At 42.9% G+C, this 23,139-nt stretch overlaps 1 protein-coding gene across 6 annotated transcripts in view; it reads left to right on the top strand.

Moving 5' to 3' along the window:
- Window positions 1-23,139, top strand: part of PLEKHG1 (pleckstrin homology and RhoGEF domain containing G1) — a 229,908-nt gene that overhangs the window by 127,140 nt on the left and 79,629 nt on the right. For all 6 annotated transcript variants that reach the window (XM_053904384.1, XM_053904383.1, XM_019431717.2 and 3 more), the window contains one exon: window positions 4,490-4,998. In XM_053904384.1, coding sequence (XP_053760359.1) covers window positions 4,588-4,998 — 411 coding nt within the window. In that variant the 5' untranslated portion in view covers window positions 4,490-4,587. The remainder of the gene's footprint in view (window positions 1-4,489; window positions 4,999-23,139) is intronic.

The raw sequence follows: 23,139 nt of genomic DNA, 5'->3' as shown, positions 1-23,139 counted from the left end.
ACCCTAAATCAGCCTGAGCAAGTTAGAGCCAAGGAGTGCTGCTTTGGATTCTAGCAGTGACATTCCAAAGGAGAGCAATTAAAATAATGGAAGTTTGAAGAGCAAACAGAAGAGCCAAGGAATTAAAGCTCTTTCAGCTAGAAACAATTAGACAGAGACTTCTCACGATGTAAAGTGTGTGAGAGCATATCTACATGAGGCTGCGATAGCTTTTTTTTTTTTTTTTCTTGAGGATGGCACAAGAAGAAATATTTTATGTTGATGGTTTTGAGGCTGACAGTACTTGGGGCTAGAAACATCATTAGGACTCCGGGGTGCCTGGGGGGCTCAGCGAGTTAAGAGTCAGACCATTGATTTCAGCCCGGGTCATGGTCTCACAGGTCATGAGTTCGAGCCCCACGTCGGGCTCTGCACTGACAGCTCAGAGTCTGGAGCCTGCTTCTGATTCTGTGACTCCTCCTCTCTCTGCCCCTCTCCCACTCACGCTCTGTCTCTCAAAAATTAAAAAAAATTTTTTTTTAAATACTTGTTCTATATTTAAAACAAAAGAATCATTAGCACTCCAAGGCCCTCAACATGTGTGTCCACCAGCACTACCTCCGGGTGTATCAAGGGTCAGATGAACCAAGACCCTCCAGGCAGGTAGAACCGGCTTATTTTAGGATATTCATGGTCAAAAGACCCGCTGACACGGGCCATCAGCAATGTTGGGCAGGTTCTCAGCAGGTGCTATATAATAGCCCAGTGTTTGGGTTTTGGTAAGAAGGAAGAGAGGTTATGGGAAAGAAAACAAAGCAGCACGTTAGCCAAATGCTAAGACAACCTGTCAGCATCTCTCACTCAAGGCGGAGGAAGCAGCTTTCGTGCTTTACAGCTTTGTGCTTTACAGCTTTCGTGCTTTACAGCTTTGTGCAGTTTCTGTGTATATGGGACATCAGCTACCCCAATATCTAGTGCACAGCGACTGTCTTACGCCTGTTTTTCTTAACTCGTAACAATATGGTGTATTGATGAATGGAGGGGGAGAAAGACAACCTTGGAGTGTTATGCACCTCTCCCTTCACTATTATTGAATAAAGATTGATAAAGCGGTAAATTTAAATCTTCCAGAGGAATCTCATGATCTAGAAGACTTCCAGATCATCATCGTCCAACTAAACTATAATGCAAACCCCCTATGTAATTCGTAATTTTCTAGTAGCAAGGCTAAAAAAGGCAAAATGAGAACAGTGAGAATCATTTTAAAAAGGTATTTTAGCTAACCCATTTTCCCCAAATATTATCGCACCATGTAAGCCATGTAAAATTATTAATGCGGTATTTAGTCCTTTTTTGTTTCATACTAAATCTTCAACATCTGGTATATAATTTACACTTCCAACACATCTCCATTTGGAGCGGCTGCATTTCAAGCGGTCAATAGCCGCGTGCGGCTCCTGGCTATTGTGTTGAACAGTCAGCTCTGGAGATAAATATCAGTAGTCAGTTTGCTGTATCAGGGAGAATAGGCCAGACAGGGTGGAAATGTTAAATTATTTTGAGGGAGGTGAGAACAAGACGAGGCAGTTTTTATGAGGTCCATTTCCTTAGGTGTGAAAACTATAATTATCTTCTAAGCAGTGAATCAACATAAAAAATGTTATCCATTAGCAAATGTAGTCTCATATTTATACACCATTATATGACCTAGCATTAAGTGTTTCACTTCTGTCATTGGTAATTTTGGAAGGTGTTTAATTTGAGGTAGTAAACTTGGTTAAATACTACAGATACCGAATATCTCCAATATTCTCTTTGAAAAGAGCCTGGTCGGCAGTCTGAAGAATAGGCTGGCCCGGTGGCCTAGAACACATAGCCTGGTATTAGAATATAAGAAGCCTTAACTGGAACAGGACCAGTTCATGCTGCTATGTACCCATGGGGCACCTGGGTGGCTCAGTTGGTTAAGCGTCCGACTTTGGCTCAGGTCATGATCAAGCATCCAACTTCATCTCAGGTCATGATCTTGTGGTTCGTGGGTTCGAGCCCCACATCGGGCTCTGTGCTGACAGCTCAGAGCCTAGAGCCTGCTTCAGGTTCTGTGTCTCCCTGTCTCTATGCCCCTCCCCAACTCACGCTCTGTCCCTGTCTCTGTCTCTCTCAAAAATAAATAATAAACATTAAAAAAAAAGATGTATCCACGAAGGGACCTGTTGCCCCGAGTTTCCCTATCTTTGAAAGAGTAAAAGGCACTGTCATCCCTAGCAGCCCAGCATGGACTCCTCTGAAGCATCTGGCCACTTTTGTTCCCCTTTCATCCCTCAGTCCCGGTATTGGCGCATCAAAGTAAAGAAGTGAGTCTCTATTGTGTTCATTTTCACCAATACTGATCATGGATATTTGCCAAGAGTTCCAGAACTGTTAAATGTAGTTTTCTATACCGGAGGGAAGGTGTGTCCAGTTATGGAGACTAGGTTGATCTGGACTTTTCCAGATGCCCTGGCTTACATGTACAGTATATCCAGCTTATTTTTGGTACGAAATCATTGTTGCCTCATTGGACCCTTGGGACCTTAAAGAATAATCATATACGGTACTTCCCAAGTTAGTGCCCATTTTTAAAGTGAGATCAACCTCATGGTTATGATTATGGTTAATCATATGATTATGATGGCCGCCATCATAAGGGGAAGAAAACCTTGATGTGTCTGCTTCTACTTCCAACTGCCCAGGACGTTATTAACCCCAGTCCCAAATGTGGGCAAGTGCCCTTTGCTGTAAACACACCTAAATGCCTGGCTGATTCTTGGATTTTTGCCACACTCAAGTTGGATCAGGCTTTTTAGGGCAAGTGCATTTTAACTACCATAACCAATCCATGTTTTATAGGCCATAAAGTTGTCATAGAACAAGCAGAAAGAATATTGCAAAAGCTTTAAAAAGCTTATACCATGTGGTAGTGGTTATGCTGATAAATTACTCATTTCCTACACATTTCTTACCATTTCTTCTTGTTGACCCAATTTAGTTCTTTTATTTTATATTTATAATATTCGCATTACACGTTGGCACTGATATTTGCTGTAAATATAAACTATCTAGAAAACTCGGGATATTGAAGGATACAGAGTTGATGGGATTCTTTATATTCTAGAAATATTGCTACCAGCTGTCTGACAGTCTTTATTATAGAGTCAAACCAAATTCATGTTCCTTTTAAAAAATGATTATTAATCTAGATCCTTCTTATTAATGTATGTGTGTTTTGTTATAACCTTCTAAACAGAGGTTGCACTCATATGTTTTCTAACAAAACCCATACACATGGATCCTGCTGGTAAGGTCACCTGCCAAAATGAAGCAAATGTCTTCATTCAGCATGCTCTTTATTGCAAGGTATATTGTTCTGTAAACTTGGGATCTCATTAGGGGGAAACAGTGTTCGTCCTGCCTTCTTGCAAACAAAGAAGATTGGAACTTTGTGTGTTTCCCCACAATATCTTCTGTGAGTTTCAATTTTGTGCAGGGCCTCAAGATTTAAATGCTACATATATTAAATGACCTTTTGACTTTGCCATTAGATATTCTCTCTTAATGCCGTCTTCTAAACATTAACAGCCCCATTTCTTTAAAAATGCATAATTTTTCTCATAACCGAGTTTCTATATTACTTAATTGTATATTTACACTGCCGTGTTATCTAACTTGGGGGGGGGGGTGTTGTAGTTAATCAAATATACTCTGTCATAGCATAACTTCATATACACCCCAATTGCGATGTCAACTTTCAAGTAGAGATTGAGAGACATGTCGTGTTGAGAGAGGAAGTTTGAGAGAAAGTATGGGTCTTAATATTTTGGCTTTCCTTGCCCAGTATTATCCACACAACATTTTTTCTTTCATGCTGTCTCCAAGTAAAATGTAAAATGGTCAGCATCTGTTAAATAGTGATGACTGCAGGAAGGTGGCTTAAACTGTTGTGGAATTAGAGTGCAATACTGAAAACGTAGAACAGTGTTGCATAAAACTCCATAAGAATCATGGAGGGTGTGTTTGAAGTAAGAATCCCTTGTGATGCTTGTTAAAGCTATAGAGTCCTTATGCCCTGACCGCGGAGCCTTTAATTTAGTAAATCTGGGCGAATCCGCATGTACGAGTTGTTCCAGGTGATCCCACTTTGCCGCGGTGGATGCAGTGCTTCTCGAGCTTTCCAATTAAATTAAATCGCATTGGCATCTTGTTAAAATGCAGAGGTCGTGCCCCAGACTCTGCATTTCTCACCTGCTCCCAGCTGATGCTTTAGAAACTCAAACTTTGCAACTCGACCGCCCAAGGGCGCCTTTGCATTTCCTTCTATAACGAATTCACCACCTTTCTATTTCTGACCGTATATACATTTGGGCGAGGCTTTAACCTCCTTTAAACCTTGTTTGATACAATGTTAAAATACGTGCTCACCTTGTCCTTTTTCTTTCTTTTGTTCTTTCCTTCCCACCCCCAATGACTGTAGATGTGCACCAGTTAGGTCTTGAAGTGCCATCAGCTGTAGCAGAAATTCCAGATCCCAAGACCATAGCCAGGCATCCCCGCTCCCAGGAACTGAAGGCCATGGAGCTCTCTGACAGTGACCGCCCCGTCAGCTTCGGCTCCACGTCGTCCTCCGCCTCTTCCAGGGACAGCCATGGCTCCTTCGGCAGCAGAATGACCTTAGTTTCGAACAGCCACTTGGGCTTGTTTCACCAAGATAAGGAAGCCGGGGCCATAAAACTGGAGCTGATTCCGGCCAGGCCGTTTTCCAGCGGCGAGTTGCAGAGGGACAGCGCCGCCGGGCAACAACAGAACGCCGACGAGGGCGACGAAGGGCAGCCCCGGGCGCAGCGCAGAATGGAGGCCAACGGGGCGACCCAGCCGGGTGCGGAGTCGGCCACCAGCCCCAAGCTCCTCTATGTGGATAGGGTTGTCCAGGAAATTCTGGAGACCGAAAGGACTTACGTGCAAGACTTGAAAAGCATCGTGGAGGTAAGGCGCAGTTTTTCCTTCGGTTTTGGTCTTTCAAAGTTGGTCACGCAGGAGAAATATGCTTGCAAAATAAAGAGGTATCAGAGATGCGTTGTCTCCCAAGATGCAGAAGTAGGGTGAATGTTCCAACCGATCATAACTTAAGAGGAACCCTAAGGCCATACGCATTGTGTTAAAATCCTCTTGATAATTTGCATTAACGCGCTAATGATGTGTTAGAAGCAAGACTGCTGGGACCAGTGCACCCCCCCCTCCAATACATTATGGTAGTAACTCCTACACCAAAGAGCTCCAAGTGCTTGCAGGTGCCAGAGCACTTTAAGTGCCCAGACCTGCAGATGTCAGGGGTAGCCTGACTGAGTCCTTCAGGCTATCTGCACCTTAATCACAATTATCTACTGGTGTCTGGGAGCTTCCCAGACCGGGACTGATCCCTGTGTCCCGCCTCCAGAGACTGTGATTTCACAGGCCTGGGGTATGGCCCAGGCAGAGGGATTGTGGAAGATCCCCAAGAGATTCAGGCGAGCTTGGGAGCCTCTGTTCGATGCTATTCTCTATTGGCTGGTGTTGGGGGAAGGGGGTGGAGGGAAGGGAAAAACCGTGGGCTTTATCTTGTCTCAGGCATTTACTTTCTGGTCACTTTTATTACAAACAAGTTTGCTTAAATTCTTTGGCTCCATGTGAATTGAGCTCAGCTTTATGGGCCAAACCATGTACTCTGGAGATTGAGTTATTAATTGACTTTGACTTATGGATCGTTTTTTTTTTTTCTTTTCTTGTTAATTTTTTTAAATGTTTATTTTTGAGAGAGAGAGTGTGTGTGTGTGTGTGTGTGTGAGCAGAGGAGGGGCAAAGAGAAGGAGACAGAGAATCAGAAGCAGGCTCTGCACTGTCAGTGCAGAACCCAATGTGGGGCTCAAACTCATGAACTGTGAGATCATGACCTGAGCCGAAGTTAGACGCGTAGCCACCTGAGCCATCCAGGTGCCCCGATTTATAGACAGGTGTTTAAGGATAAAGTAAAAATTACTAGAGCAGCACAGATGTTAACTCACTGTCAATTGATGATTAAAAATATTAATATTTCAAAGGCAAATTTATGTCATAAAGCTATAGCCACTTTCCTTCCTGGTAATATACCAAGTTGTTTCCTTTGCTAATACCCACTTCCTGTTTTAGACTTTTTAATCTAAAATGTTTCGGAGTATAGGAGAATATTTGCTGAGGAGCACATTCTGCCCCAAATATATGCATTCTTTAGAGCTTTAGAAGAAAATTCTGAGGCATAATTGTGTGTTGAGTTCCATAAATGACAGAACCAGACCCTGTCTACTAAAAATAGTTATGACATAACTTCCCGGTAAAAATAGAAAAATCAATTGATGCTCAACCAAAACAATATGTGATACCAAATGTAGAATACACCAGGCCAATTTCCTTTTTAATTTCAGCAATGATGTCATTTGTACTTCAGAAGAAATACCTGTGAAATTGCCAAAAATTTTGCAACCTCTCGGGAAAGTCATGGCTGTTGAAGCTTTCTTTGGTCTGTCCTTTTTCTTTTCTTTCTTGGAAATCTTTTCACCTGATCAAAATTCACACACCAAGAAAGAAACCAGTAGTTACTGCACTGGTGTTCCAGGAACAGTTATTTTTTCTGAGACTGGATGATAAACTTTAGTGAGAGGAGATAGGTAAGATCTGAACACGAAAGGACCGATGAAGACAGAATATTTTTTTTAATTTTTAATATTTGTTTATTTTTGAGAGAGAGACAGACAGAACATGAGCAGGGGAGGGGCAGAGAGAGAGGGAGACACAGATCCAAAGCAGGCTCCAGGCTCTGACCTGTCAGCACAGAGCCCCACATGGGGCTCAAACTCATGAACCGTAAGATCATGACCTGAGCCGAAGTTGGATGCTTAACTGCCTGAGCCACCCGGGCGCCCCTAGAATGTTTTTTTCTAAGAAAGTTTCAGTAAAAGTTCTGTTCCAAGCTGCCCAGATGTTCTTGCCTTTTTTTTTTTTTTTTTTTTTTTTTTTTTTTTAAATCAGTGAATTAACCATGTTTTATACTGGGCTTTGGTGGAGGTTTTCTATAAAGATCCAGATAGTAAATATTAGGCTTTCTGGGCCCTAAGGTCTCACAACTGCTCAGCTCTGCCATTGTAGCTCGAAAGCTGCCACGGGCACTATGTCAACGAATGGGTTTGGATTTTCCAGAAAAACTTTAGGGTCAGGCTTGATCCAGGGGCCGTCGTTTGCCAGCCCCTGTTTGAGGCTCTGAGCTTGTGCCTGTGTTTCATTAACTCTAAAATAAGACTAATATCTACCCGCCACCCAGCATTAGTAGAAGAATGAGAAAATACATGAAGAGTTTGTACAACAGGATGTGGCACGTGGTAAGCAGTCAATAAAAAGGAGACTGTCATCCTCACCGGCCTCCTCCAAATTTGCTGGGCGAGAGGGGTCGTCATTTAACCATACTGTGTCTTACCTAAAGTCCGTTTGCTGCAGCAGAAATTTAATGAGGAAAAAAAAAAAAAACCTTTAAGCGGTGATTCCGGCATTATTGTTTTGAATGCAGTTGGATTCTTTCCAGTGAGTCCCCCTAAAATCTGAGGTAACACATAATTAGGGAAGGGGAAGGGTGAAGAAGGATGCTGGGAGGAAGGGCACTTGGGGAAGAAAAGTCCCGGACAAAGTGGGAGGCACCCAAACAGGAAGAAGTTAAGTGACGCTTTGTTCTGGAATTCACCAGAACGCTTTCACTTCTGTGCCCTTTCCACCTAGAGAAGGCCAGACCCCCTTTAGATGAGGGACTCCGTGTCACAGCCTGCTCTTCACATACTTTTGCTAGGTGACTCCCTCTGTTTCTCAAGATCACAATTTTCACAGGGCGGTTTAACTGAATGGTTAAACTCATTGTATCTAGTTCTTTCCTCAATGAAGAATAACCAATTTTTTTCCCCACGTACAGCACCTCTGCCCAACAAAGACTGTGAAAATCGGTATTCTTTTAAGATACAGAGTCCGTCTGTTTTCCTTGATCCATTTCTATCTTCTCGTTATAATTCTGTAGCCGGCTTCTCTAATAATCCTCAATTTTTCACGTGCAGAATTTTAAAATGGGAAAAGGGCCGCTCGTTAACCACCTGCCAATACAAGTTCTCACCACACCGAAGGGGCAGAGCTTGTGACTTGGCTCCTTCTAAGCAAGAATTCTTTCTGGGGGGAGGAAAAGTCCAAACGTTTAGAGAGATACAGGTCAGTCACTTTTCAACCAGGCAGAAGCACCTTTCTTAAAATTTTTTTTTTTTTAACATTTTATTTATTTTTGAGACAGGGAGAGACAGAGCATGAACAGGGGAGGGTCAGAGAGAGGGAGACACAGAATCCGAAACAGGCTCCAGGCTCTGAGCTGTCAGCACAGAGCCCGACGCGGGGCTCGAACTCACGGACCGTGAGATCGTGACCTGAGCCGAAGTCGGACGCTTAACCGACTGAGCCACCCAGGCGCCCCAGAAGCACCTTTCTGACTTTCTACACTCTGCGTTACTGATTCCCGTCTAACTAATGTGTTTCGACAGCCATCCTCAATGGCTTAATCATTTTTCCCTGTAAAATAGCACATTTTATCTGTATACCACATTCGTACATCATCCCCACAGCTCAGGTTTAGATTTGTTTTAGGATTTTTATAAATGGAAACATTTTTGTGAAAGATCACTGATATACACATAGATTTCAGAGACATTAACACAGGGATGCCTGGCTGGCTCAGTCAGTGGGGCATGTAACTCTTGATCTTGGGGTTGTGAGTTCGCGCCCCACGTTGGGTATAGAGGTTGCTTAAAAATATAATTTTGGGGCGCCTGGGTGCTTCAGTCAGTTAAGTGCCTGACCTCAGCCTAGGTCATGATCTCACGGTTTGTGAGTTCGAGCCCCACATCGGGCTCTGCTGACAGCTCAGAGCCTGGAGCCTGTTTCCGATTCTGTGTCTCCCTCTCTCTCTCTGCCCATCCCCCACTCACACTCTGTTTTTCTCTCTCTCTCAAGAATAAATATTTAAAATAAAATTAAAAAAAAAAATCTTAGAGACATTAACACAATGTACTTTGACCTGTTTAGCCTGGTCCCCAATATCCTCAGAGTGGCTTATTTCGGAGAAGATATCCTTCCAAACTTATTTAGGTAAAAGAATTCCCAGATGTTGGCTACACATTGCAAAGGTTATATGCCTTTCTTTCCCATATGTAGAGCGATTGTATTAATCCCAAATATATAGGTCTTTTTCCTTTCCCATGCCAGTTAGAAATCCATTTCTGAATCCCTAGTTGCTTCCTGAAATTTTTAAAAATGTTATTGTACTTACTCCTGTTGCCCTCTCTTTCTAGCATTCCTGCCCAGATCCTTCGTTCCAAGCCCCCTGCCCCTCCCTCCCCACCGCAGCTTCTTTGCCTGACATCCTAGTCATCTAAGTTTGTACACTTGACATTTGAGAGAGAAAAAGAGGGAAAGAAAGGGACATGAGATCCAGACTCAAAAGAACAATGGAGCTGTACTTTCCATTTCTATATATGGCTTCTAATAGCATTCACAGGTAAAATGAGGTAATAAGAAAGCAAGTTTTAAAAGTTAAAATAGCCACTGATACAATTTGTGGAGAGATAGAAATCTGTAGTTGGAAAGTAGACAGTAAGGGCCTCTTTTCATGTTTAATGGAGCCTTACAATGACTGAGAAGGAACTCTCATAGGTAGAGGGGGTTTCTTTAATCTTCCTAAATGATCTATAACAGAGCCTTTGAAAGCCTCATAAGATTTGTCCCCAGATACAGTTTACGGCCTGTTTTAACCTTTTGGGAAAGTTTTTAAATAGTTCATAATGCTGTCCAATTAGAAGTGAATTCCCTACTACAGAATGTCACCTTTGAACTATAAGAGATGCTACATCATATCATCTTTGGGGCCATTGAGGACATACGTATTTAGTGGAAAAAAATGAGTAAAATATTGAGTGTGACATCAGGTTATTTTTTTCTATCATATCCTAGAGAGCTACATTTTTTTTCAAGCACCTTTGTCCACTGTGTTAAAAAGCCAGTAAGTGAGTATCACACCCTTAATGTTTAAGACTTAAAGATCCGAAGCCTTAAGCATAGCTTTGTGGAGAGCATTCAGCATTGTTCAAAAGCTGTGGCTGAACAAGGATTAGAATGTTGATCCCCGACCTCCCGGCTCTTGTGTGTCTCAGTCTACAGAGACTCTTCCTTTAGTGCGTGATAGTGTAGACAGCGTCAGGGTAGGTGGAGGAGAGAAGGAGGTTTTCACATGCTTGGTGGTGTGAAACACACTGAAAGATGCTCTGCGCATTACCATAGCTTAGAAAAGAGGTTGCTCTCAGTAGTGGAGGCACCACTTTATTTGGAAGGGATAACCTTCTTGCACTTAGGAAGCAAGCCTTCTCTCAAATCTGTGCAGAGGGAGAGGGAGAGCGAGAGCGAGAAGGAAGCAAGAAAGGAAGGAAAGGAGGAAGGAAGGAAGGAAAGAAGGAAGGAAGGAAAGAAGGAAGAAAGGAAAGAAGGAAGGAAGGAAAGAAGGAAGGAAGGAAGGAAAGAAGGAAGGAAAGGAAGGAGGGAGGAAGGAAGGAAGGAAGGAAGGAAGGAAGGAGAGAGGAAGGAAGCCTGTTGACCAGGCCTGGGGAGTCTATAGTGCCTGTCCACCATTTACTCTGTCTAGAGACTTAGCTTAGAGACTTAGACTCAGGTAGAATGGAATCGGAGTTAGCTTTTGTCCAGGGCCACCCCGTCCTCCAGGACAACACTGTCAATTTAGCTGTGGTTTCTGATGAAGTCTGGCTTCCTATGGATCCTGTTGGAGAAACAAGACTGTTTGGTGTGGGAAGGGGCAGTTTGTGGCTCTTCCACTCTCTTCCCTTAGCCATGAGAACAGGATTCTGTGTAGACATGCCCTGGGCCAGCCGTAACTGCTTAGGACACTGGAGAAGACGAGAAAGGTTTCGAACCAAGGGAGAAGGCTATTGAGAAGAGGTGAATTGTCATGGCTTTTAGTACATTTTTATTTGCAGATGTCCTCACTGAATACTTTTCCTCCACCCTAAATAACATTTATTATGCCGACACTTTTTATGAGGTCATGTAAAGTTTTTTTCGATACTGGGGGAAATATGTGTTCAAGGCTGGGGTGTAGGACTTGGCTGGAATTGTTTTTAACGAAATCTTGTTATGTGGGTGGATTTCATAAAGAACTTACACTATGGGATTTGGCACAATTTAATGTACTTTTTCTTTTACGTGGCATTGGGTACTTTTATTTGAATGTCTCTATTTGTTTTCCCCTCCAAGAGCTTTTATCATAATGACTGAATGAGACCTTTCTTAAAACCATTTAAGATCTCTGATAATTTAGAAGCAACCCTGTTAAATAGTTTCCTGCTTGTGTAGAAGCTATTCCTCAAATAGCATATCTGATCACTGTACGTAATGAGCAGATCTCACTTAGACTACTCATTTCCATATCTCTTTATGATTGTCGTTGTGTTGCTCTCGTTGTTCTCATGCCCCTTCCCTCCCTGCCCTATCTCCTTCTCCTCTCTCGCCCCCTCGACAATGACAACAACTTAGAAGGTGGGCACACAGTGATTTTATTTCCACTTTTTGTTTGGTTGTCCTTTTGTCGAAGCATAATTGACCCACAGTATTCTGTTAGTTTCGTGTGGACAACATAGTGATTTGGCATTTGCGTGCATTGGGACCTGATCACCACGGTAAGGGCATTTACCTTCTGGCATCATGCAAAGTTAATACAATATTGTTGACTGGATTCCCTGTGGCGTCTATTACATCCTCATCACTCATTTCATAACTGGAAGTTTGTACCTCTTAATCGCCTTCACCCATTTCGCACCCCACCCCGAACCCCATCCCCTCTGGCAACCACCGCTCTGTTCTCCGTATCTGTGAGTCTTGGTCCGATTTGGTTTGGTTTTGTTTTGTTTTTTAGATTCCACTTGTAAAAGTGACATCATACGGTATTTGTCTTTCTCCGACCGACGTATTTCACGTAGTCTAATACCCTCAAGGTCCGCCAATGGCAAGACCTCACTCTTCTTTTGTGGCTGAGTAGTGTTTCATTGTGTATGGATACCACTTCTTCACCCATTCGTTTATCAGTGGTCGTTCAGTTGTTTCCATATCTTGGCTATTGTAAATAATGCTGCAATAAACGTGGTGCAGGTATCTTACCAAATTAGTGTCTTCATTTTCTTTGGATAGATACCTAGGAGCGGAATTGCTGGATCATATGGTAGTTCTATTTGTAATTGGGGGGGGAAACTCCGTACTGGTTTCCACAGTGGCTGCACCAATTTGCGTTCTCATTGTGTGTGAGAGTTCCCTTTTATCCACACCCTTGCCAACGCTTGTTATTTCTTGTCTTTTTGATAATAGCCATTCTGACAAGTATGGGGTGATACCTCATTGAGGTTTTGATCTGCATTTCCCTGATGATTAGTGACGTTGAGCATCTTTTCATGTGCCTGTTGGCCACCTGGATGTCTTCTTTGAAATGTGTCTGTTCAGATCCTCTGCCCATTTCTTTATCAGATTGTTTGGCTCTGTGTTATTGAGTTGTGTGAGTTCCTTATGTATTTTGATATTAACCCCTTATTAGATATATCATTTGCAAATATTTGTCCCACGCAGTACATTGCCTTTTCATTATGTTAATGGTTGCTTTTGCTTTCCAGAAGCTTTTTAGTCTGATGTGGTTCCATTTGGTTTTGGTTTTGTGTTTGTTTTTTGTTTTTATTTTACTGTATTTTTTTTGCTTTTGTTGCCCTTATCTCAAGGGACAGATTAAAAAAAAAAAAATTTACCAAGACTGATGTCAAGGAGCTTATCATTTGTTTTCTTCTAAGTCTTACATTCAGGTCTTTAATCCATTTCGAGCTAATTGTTGTATATGGTGTAAGAATGTGGTCTTGTTTCATTCTTTTGCATGTGGTTATCTATTCTTCCCCACAGTGTCTGTTGCAGAGATTGTCTTTTCCCCTATTATATATTCTTGCTTCCTTTTGTGTAAGTTAATTAACCATAGATACGCAGGTTTTATTTCTGGGCTCTGTATTCTGTTCCATGGGTCTACGTGACTGTTTTGATTACCATACTATACTGTTTTGATTACAGTCATTTTGTAGTATGGTTTGAAATCAGGCCTTGTGACACCTCTGGCTTTTTATTTTTCTTTCTCAAGATTGATTTGGCTATTTGGGCTCCTTTGTGGTCCCATACCCATTTTAGAATCATTTGTTCTCTGAAAAATGCCACTGACATTTGATAGGGATTGCCGCGAATCTCTAGATGGCTTTAGGTAATACGGACATTTTAGCAATACTAATTCTTCCAATCCATGGGCATGGAATCCCTTTCCATTTATTTGTGTCCTCCTCAATTTCAATATGGTGATTTTGAGCATTCATCTGTTCAACTCATTGTAATTTAATGTGGGAGGGAAGACCGAGACCTGGGTTGTCGCTTTTTCCGAGTCCTAATGAGTTTGCCCATTTTGAAGGTGCTGTTCATTAGTGATCGGTCAGAAGGTAGTAACAGTGAAACCATTCAAGGTGGACAGCATTTTGTAAAAGCAAAGTGAGTAAAAGTTTGCGGAGTTGCTATACAAAAGCAGCTGTTGGCCGTTCCCCAGAGCTCGTGTGTACTTCTGCTGCCAGTTCTCCTCTTTATGGTTAGATCTTGAGTCAAAACTTAGGAACGTTATTTAAAATATCTATATTGATCAGATTCACCTGGGAGCATGGTAGACCGTGACATCACCAACGTGACACCTTAAGCTTTGTGACCTCACTGGTTCCCAACAGCTGTAAACATACTATGTATCTAACACTTGTAAATTTTTTTTTTTTTTGAGAGAGAGAGAGAGAAAGAGAGAGAGGGCACAAGTGAGCAAGGGGCAGAGAGAGAGAGAGAGAGAGAGAGAGAGATGGGGCTCGTGTTTTACCCAAAGTAGGGCTCGTTCATGTTCACCCAATATGGGACTTGAACTCAAGGACCATGAGATCATGACCTGAGCCGAAGTCAGATACTCAATGACTGAGATACCCAGGCACCCTAACACTTGTAAATTTTCTAAATATGTGCCTGGATAACAACAACAAAAACGCTAAAAAATAAACACTAACAGCGAGTAATATTTGAGTACTTACCACGTATCAGGCACTGGCTTAAGCCCCATCCTTGCTCACAGCCCCATCACGTGGGTATTAGTATAATACCCCTGTTTTAGCGCAAGAATATTAAATGGACGAAGGGTAAAGTTCGTTATCCGAGGCCACATAGACAGATAGCGGTAGAGCTGAAACTGAAACCCAGTTTCACTCCAGAGTCCACTCCTTTTACTGCCATAACGTGACACATGACATGCGTATTCCTAAAAATCACTCACTGTGCAAAATCACAGGGGGGGAAATAGGACTTATAGGAAAAATGAGTTTTGAGCACAACACTCAAAAACGTCACCAGTGATACATTAAAAAAAAAATTGGAATCGAGAAAAATGAAGACACAGACTTAGACTTGTTAAATGGTTAAGAAATACATGCCTGCTTAGTAAACCTGACCTTGAAGTTACTCATGGATGCCCCCTGGTTGCTACACCTGCCACCCTCCTCTATACAAGAGGAAGAGAGAAAGGGAGCAGGAGAGAAAGAGTCAGAAAAAAGAACAATAAAAGAGGAAAAAGAACCAAGAACAGAGAGGGAAAATACAAGATAGGCTAAGAGGAAAGAGAAAAAATAGGAAACCATCTACAGGATTGCAGTTTAGGGGTTATTTTGAAAGATATTTTTAATATTTATTTATTATTATTATTATTTTTTACATTTATTTATTTTTGAGAGAGAGAGAAAGAGCACAAGTGGGGGAGATGGGTAGAGAGAGAAGGAGACACAGAATCTGAAACAGGCTCCAGGCTCTGAGCTGTCAGCCCAGAGCCCGACGCGGGGCTCGAACTCACAACCCTCGAGACCATGACCTGAGCCGAAGTCGGACGCTTAACCGACTGAGGCGCCCAGGTGCCCCAAGGGATTCTTTTGAAGTCACCTGACATGGATGCGTGTGGCACCTACTATGCGTGCAGGTGGACTGAGTTCTCTGGTAGGCATTCGAGGTGAGCGCACGTGTTTTTGTCTTCCTGTGCTGCTCTCTGGGACTGGGGACAATTTTCTGCATCCACCTAGTGTTTCTTACGGATGAAATCCTGCATAAGCCAAGGCAAAGTTAGGATATTTGAATTAAGTTCAAATTGTTCCCTAGTATATTAATCATGTGGGAACAAATTCATGTTTAAAATAAATGTTATAGCAGAACTGACTGTACTTATTCTTTGAATTATTACGACCTGTTACAAGTAAGCCTCCCCACCCCTTAGCTCAGAGCAAGAACAGTATTCCTGTTGTCAAAAAACACGGTCTTCCATTTATCTTAAATGAGACTAATAAAAACCAAGACAAATATCCTTAAGGCTCTTTTCGTTTCCACCTTTCAAGAAAAAATGGTTTGAAAGAATTTCGGTTTCTCTTAGCAGTTTGAGAGTTCATTCATGTTTCTGGAAACTAAAATAGATTTTTTTTTTTACCCTAATCTCAACCCAACAAACGTGATTACTTATAACCACAAATAGTGGGAGGAACTTTTTCTTTTACTGAAAGGATTTGCACAATTTGGTCAAATGTTCTTGCATAGACTATAGCAGTTGCTGTTGATGAAACTCTTAGTTCACCAAGGAGATTTGAGGGGTAAATATTAGTGTATTTCTGATGTTAACATTAGATGATTTTTCCACCTACACTTGCAGATACAGTTAGACAACATAATAAAGGAAAGTACAGCCTTACCATGTAATTGGCAGGGAGGGGAAGAAAATAGAAACTATCCTTTTCACAGACATAACCGAGTGCTTTCGTTTCTTCTGCATGACCAAGCACTTCCAGAAATACCTGCAACCGAAAAGTCCCTTCCCATCCTATTAGGCTTTTCATTTGAGGCAACATTTTGATTGTTAATGAAAAGGCATTTCAAAAACTTGAGTTAACTCCAGTGATTGAGTAGCTATTATTACTGGTCTGCTGAAGAAGTGCTCATATATTTCAAAGACCGCCTGTGGGCAAAATTCTATTGAAGATTTGCTAAAACAGTTCCTGTTCAGTTGGGCTGGAATCAGGCTGCCTTTTGGATGTGTGCCATCTTGAATATTCAGTTATAGTGAGTGGGTAGAAAATTATAGAATTCAGGAAATGATGTTCTCCACAAACCAAGCTTCACTTGAGAGAAGTTGACCACAGCCAGAAATGTCGTCCCAAGATGCTTGCACCTTGTGAAACTAATCACATAGAAGAATTTACCTGGATCATGAGATAAGCCTGAAGCCTAGTGCAGCCCTCTTTTAAATACCTAGAAAAGGAAGAGGTAGCTTGGGCCGATGCACAACTTGTCAGCCTGCATAACTTAGTTAACCGTTTTCCGGTCATTCATGTTTTGGCTTTCTCCTTTGTCCACCAAGACTACTGTGCCACTTATGGGGTATAAGCATTGTTCTGCACAGTAGCACTCATGGAATTTTTTTTAAGTTAATTTATTTATTCTGAGCAGGAGAAGGGCGGGGAGAGAGAGAGCGAGAGTGAACCCAAGCAGAGGAGGGGCAGAGGGAGAGGGAGAGAGAATCTCAAGCAGGCTCTGGACTGTCTGCACGTCAGAGCCTGATGTGGGGCTCGATCTCCCGAACCACAAGATCATGACCTGAGCTGAAATCAAGAGTCGGACGCTTACCCGACTCAGCCACTCAGGTGCCCCTCTCACAGAATTTTTTTAATCTCTTTTTTGAATTGTGGTAAAATACACCTAAAATGTATCATTTTCACCATTTTAAGTGTAGAGTTCAATGGCATTGAGCACATTTACATTGTTGTGCAACTATCACCACCATCCATCTCTAGAACTTTCCTGTCAACTGAAACTGTGTACCCCTTCAACAGTAACTCCCCATTCCCCCACCTCTCAGCCTCAGGCAACTGCCATTCTCTTTTCTGTCTCCATGAATTTGACACTCTAGGTACCCATATAAGTGGAACCATACAGTGTTGGTCCCTCTGTGACTGTTTATCTCATTTAGCATCGTATCTTCAAGGTTCATCTTTATTATATAGAGTATGTGCCGGAATTTTCTTCCGTTTTTGTTACATAATAGTCTATGTAGACATTTCATGTATCGCCCATCTGCTGATGACCCTTAGACTGTTTTCAAATGTGTGGGATTTTTGAGTAAGTAAAATCACACCCAATTCCAGAGAAAATTACAGAGAAAATAACTCTGTGAGGTCTGACTACAGATTCTGCAAGAGTTGAGGTGAGTTGGTAAGTTTTCTATTCCTAACCCTCCCCGTATCTGACACTTAATAGGCCATCTGTGAAAACCTGCTGAATGAATTATCTAGGTCTACCCCATCATTTTTATAGTTGAGGAAATGGAGAGTCAGAGAACCAAGTGATTTCTCCAGCTGGATGCAAATCCCTCGCTGTCACTACCTTTGATCTCAAGCACTTACTGAACTTCCGTAATCTGCGGTCTCTTCATGTTAAAATGAAAGCATATCGCGTACTTCCTGGGACATTGTGCAGATCACACGAGGGCATGCCTGTAAGACGCCCGGCGCAGTGCTGGGACCACGCAAACCCTCAACAGCTGATAGCTCTTCAAACCCAGGCCCTGATGCTAAGTTTTGGAAGAGCCAGGACTGCATCCGGGTCCTGTCTCCCAGCCATTCCATTTAGCAACAACTGGAAAAAAACCCAGATGTATTGGGTACCCCCTATATACCAATTAAGGAGAGTTCTCACATTCACACACGCTTGTCGATTCGTTTCTGGAAACCTCTCACTTTTATTGCCCAGTTTCCTCTATCTCGGCCACCGGCCGGGGCAAAATTGACCTGGACATGTGTGAGAAGTTTGCACTTCTGTGTCTAGCCACCACATAGTTTAGGCTTGACCAGAGGGGTGACACAGAGGGGACGTGGCAACAGTTAGAGTCACCTCCTTGGCAACTTCTTGGGACAAGCCTAAAGTAACCTGTGAAATTGCCCTCTTCCCCCAGCACAGATACAGGTAGGCTTTGGAGGGTCTCCTCCAAGACCAGAGTGTGTGTCTGGGCTAGTCCACATGTGATAATAGTCTGGTTGGTTCTCTGGAACGCTTTTTTCCCCCGACTCCCATTCTGAAGCAGGAGCACGCTTTGAAGTTTCTGTCCTAATTTGGAAAAAAACATAAAAAATAAAAAAATCAGGTAAAGAAGGTTACTGATTAAATGTGTAAATTTCCTTAATATTCCGACTTATCTAGAATGTTCAAAAACTACTTTTAGTAAGAAGATTCACCAGACGAAAACTCCTACTTTAAAAATAAGAAAAAGTAAAACATAATAAAGATACCTTATGAGGAACGCGCAATTAAGTGGTCATCACCTAGATTTAGACCAAGGATAGTCAGCCTCATAAACAGGTTCAAAGGGGCTATTATTTGAGCAATTAAAAGCTATCACGTAGGAAATCTAGTTAGGAGGAGCAGCTTAAAAATAGGGAATTTTCTAAAGTAGAGGTTGCACTTTGTATCACCTGCGGAGGGGTTACTTTTCTTGTCCCAAGCGACACCCTGGGCTATTGAAATCCATTTTCCTGGAGATGGCCTCAGTTTTCCTAAAGCTCTCCAGGTTCTAAACAGCAATGGATGTTGAGGTCCACAGTCCTAAAGGCATTTTTTTTCCATTGTTACGAAGGGAAAGCTCAACATTTAAAGACAGCACAAATTACCACTCCCCCCCACCCAATCCCCTGTGAAAGACAACACAATGATGAGAAGCTAAAATCTGAGAACTGAATCCAAATCCTGACTCTTCCACTTTCCTGTGTGATCTCGGACAAGTTACTGAACTTTTCTATGTCTGGTTTTTCACCTGTGAAATGGCAATAATAGGGTTGTTGTGAAAATAAGGCTTTCCGTGCAAAATGCTTAGCACAATGATAGACACATAGTAAGCATTCAAGTGAGAGTTATTATTATGTGATTACTAATATAATTGGTGTTATTTGGTAAAGCCAGTCATTTCGGGTAGGTTTTGAAGTGTCATCGATTGTTGTGTTTGGTAATCTATGTTAAGAGGTTATTTCCGAAAATCTAACTTTAGTGCAACCTAAAAAGGACAGGTCAAAAAAAAAAGGTTATATCTTGGTGCGATTTTTAGTTTACCTGACATACCTACAGGTAGCTGGGATTCATTCCCAATATAAAGGGCTGCAACGGTGGAAGGAAATTATTCTCAGAATCCTGGCTTGAGCTAGGTCAAACTGAGATCGATGTAACACGGCCAGAATGTCGGCCTGGGCCCTGGGTCTGTAGCTGTGCACCCATGGGTGACCCACCAGCCTGACCTCAGCTTCATCCTCTATAAATGAATCTAATTCAAAAAGCTGAAATCTAAAGATGACTGGAGATCTCATCTCTTCTAGCCTCAGCTCTCAAGAATGTAACCAGGAAATAAGTAAGTCCTTTGAGCAGCCAAAATAGATTATTTCAAACGCCAAACAGTAACTCCTGTGTCTTTACCCTAGGAGAGGCTCCAAACTCTCACTAAGAGCCTATTTACCCTACATGTTTAAAATAAGCTTAATTATTTGGTCTCCTCACCCACAGCAAAGGGAGGGGTGGGGTGGATGCGACAGCACTAAGGCGCCAGAGGAAAGAACTCCTTAGTAGACTGACTAATGTAAGGCCACCTAGAACTCACCTCCGTGACCCTGGTGAATTTCACTTGTGTGTCAGGGCATAACCAGGGTCTTTACTAATGTGCCTGAATAGCAAGAAAAAATTTTCCTTATGTTTGTTAGGGCATCTAAACTATATCATCTGATGCCTGGCCTTCATAAACAAAGTGATTTTCTGATTAATTGACTTTTTCAGTGTTTTCCGCTGCTGTAAAATATCCATAACATGAAATTTACCACGTGAGCCATTTTTAAGTGTGCAATTCAACGGCATTAAGCACATTCATAATGTGCCATCATTACCACTACTCATTTCTAGAACTTTCTGATCACTCCAGATAGAAATTCTGGATCCGTTCAGCAATAACTCCCCATTTTCCCCTGCCCCCAGCCCCTGGCGACCTCCAGTCTACTTTCTGGCTATGAATTTAAACCACGTCCGTCTTTCTGCGTCTGATTTGTTTCCCTTAGCATGTTTCCAGGTTTCATCCATGCTGGAGCACGTGTCAGAATTTCATTAATTGCCATTAACTTTTAATACTTAAGATTCTTGGACAACAACGGATCCATTCACAAAGGTGAGATAACACTTCGTGAAAAGTGCTGTCATCCTTACTCTGCGAGGGGACGCATTAAGCAAATAATAGACATGATGAGAAATTTCAAGCATCTGTGCAACCCAAAGCAAAATGGAATGCTTGTTCCAAATATTAAGAGTCTTGTTTTGTTAAAGGAATAGAAAGGAATCCATACTGATTCTTGTGCTCGATACCCTTCTTCCCTGAAGTAGGCCCCTGAAAGAAAGAGGCTGCAGCCTACATCTGTGGTTTCTCGAATGGCAAATAGCAAAATCAAAATCACATTGAGGCGAAATTACTCCTCAATTTTCTCTGCAAGCTGCCTAAAGGGCATTGTGCAGTGTGTGTGTGTGTGTGTGTGTGTGTGTGTGTGTGTGTGTGTAAGAGACAGAACAAGCCATTCCTTTAGACTGCACTTGAAAATATTTTCTCCTAACCTTTTCTTTTCCTCTTTGGATCCACAAGAAATGGTACAAGTGTTCCTTCACTTTTAGAATGGGGCTTCAAGTTATGCTGTTAACCTTTCAGAAGCTTTAAGTGGGAGATGAGTCGGGAGGGGCGCCCCAGCCCTGGCCCGGAGCGGCAGCCTGCAAATACAGAATTGCTGAAAAGACACGGCCTTTGTCTGGCTTTCCATAAAGCTGTGGATAAATCACGCAACCCAGGGGTCTGTTTGTAGCCTGGTAAAGGGTGTTCCCCATGCAAATGCAGATAGAGAAAGGGGTGTGAGTTAATCTACTTTTGATGAGGGGAGCGTTTCTTTTCTTGTGCTTAGCGGGGAGTTGGGTGGGTGGGGAGAGAGTTGAAAACGAATTGCCTCTTCAAGAGGTTGCGTGGTAAAAATCGCCGGCCCGGGACAAAGGGAGGGGAGGGGGCAGAAGAGGAATGCCGGGTTGGGTTACAATTCAATACAACTTCAGCCTTAGGGAGTTTGAGTGCAGCCTGGCTCCTTAACCCTTGCCTTCCCGGCTTGGCTTCGCCCGGTTAACAGAGAGACTTGGTCTAGAGAATTCACCGCCCTCATTCCGCAAACCTTCAGGGCTGGGAAAGCTAGGGGGTCACACCTGCGAATTGTTGACAGCAGTTTTGAGGGAAAGCAGGAACTACAAAGGCATTCTGACCGGACTGTCTGTTGAGGACTCACTCCTCTTTTATCCTGGAATTATAAATGCGGATGTTCAGGAGAACATCTGACCCCCAAGAGGTAGAAAGGACAGAACAGGATTCTTGGGAAGAATCTTAGCCTGGGTTTGACAGTAGGAGGGGCCATCTTGCTAGTGAAAATAGAGTGTGCAAAGACAGTGAAGCCAGCAGACAGAGGGCATTCCTGAAAGTACCGGGAGTGAATGCCTGTGCGTTGGGGGTAAGGGAAGGAGGGGAACACAGGAGAGTGGATAAAAGAGTCTAGAAAGGTAGGCGGGGGTGCAGGCCTTGAAGGACCTCCCTCTACGCTGAAGGCTACGGGAAGTCATTTTATGCAGGAGGCAGACATCAAATTTGAGTTCTAGAAAGACCGGGCACATCAAATTTGAGTTCTAGAAAGACCGGGCGTAGCAAGTGAGAGGGCCGGGGTCTTTGTATGCATACGTCTCCCCTAACAATCTTCAGACCCTGTCCCAAAAAGGATGGTTAATAGCAGGCTGCTCCAGGACGTCAGCCTTCCTGTGGCACTGTGAATACTTGTGGCAGAGAAAGACGGCGGCAGTTTTTATTATAATTTATCTGTGAAGGTAGTTCCTTGAGGAGGAAGCGGGCACACGGAAGGCTGGGCGCCCTGAATGGGCCTCATCGTTTAACCCCCAAGGCCTGCGTTGTCGCGTTACCCCTACTCAAAGCTGAGGCGGTGGGGTCTCAACAAGGCCAGTAACCATCCAAGGTACAGCTCCCAGCTCCAGGCTGCCTGTGCTTGTGGTTCCGGCACTTTCCACCACACTGCACCCAGAGGCAGCCCCGGAGCTGAGGCCTTCGAGGGAACTTCTGCCCGGTTCGCCCACGTCTTGCTCTGTCCTCCTATAAATCTGCTTCTTGGGAAGGCAGGTTTGCAGCGGATGGAAACGGCATCTGTTACAAGAAAAAACACGTAGCGTACCTCTGTTCAGACTGTGAAAGTGCTGCTGTAGAAATTCATTCCATACAATCTCTTGGAAGTTCACTTATGGAAATCTCATCCTACAAGATCTGTCTCCCTCCCTCCTTCTCAGTTCTAAGTAGCAAGATGGCCATGGCCATGGACAGTGTGCCTTAGATATAGGAGAGGAGAACAATCAGTTTTCCCTACATCACACATTTCACTCTGTGGGCACGAATTGAGACCAGGCCTCCAGTATGACAGAAGGAAATCTCCGGATGTACCCCATTCAGGAGGCCTGAGAAAGTCAGGTTTCTGAGGAATGTCCCGTCACGGTGGCCCACCTGCACCCCCTTTTTACCCTCTGCCCCCCTGCACATCTCCAAGCCCATAGCTGTTTCTGTGTCAATAAATAACTTCTGGTTCAGATTTTACCGTGATGAGGTCAACAACAGTATAGCCAGAGAAGCAGTAATATATGTCCTTAGGGCCACTCATTGTTTTGGGTACAATGGACGGAAGGGTTTAGCCTATAGGCATCTCCATATTTAGCAGCGGATTACCTAATGCCACCAAAGTATAATCACCTTCATCCGCGTTGAAAAAGTGCCCATACAGAGATCAGTCCATGTGTAGATTCTTTATT

This window comes from Panthera pardus, unplaced genomic scaffold (assembly GCF_024362965.1).
Source record: "Panthera pardus isolate Hobbes unplaced genomic scaffold, ASM2436296v1 HiC_scaffold_17, whole genome shotgun sequence".
Classification (NCBI taxonomy): Eukaryota; Metazoa; Chordata; class Mammalia; order Carnivora; family Felidae; genus Panthera; species Panthera pardus.
The sequence above is the reverse complement of the archived record's forward strand: the minus strand, read 5'-3'. Positions and strand labels throughout refer to the sequence as shown.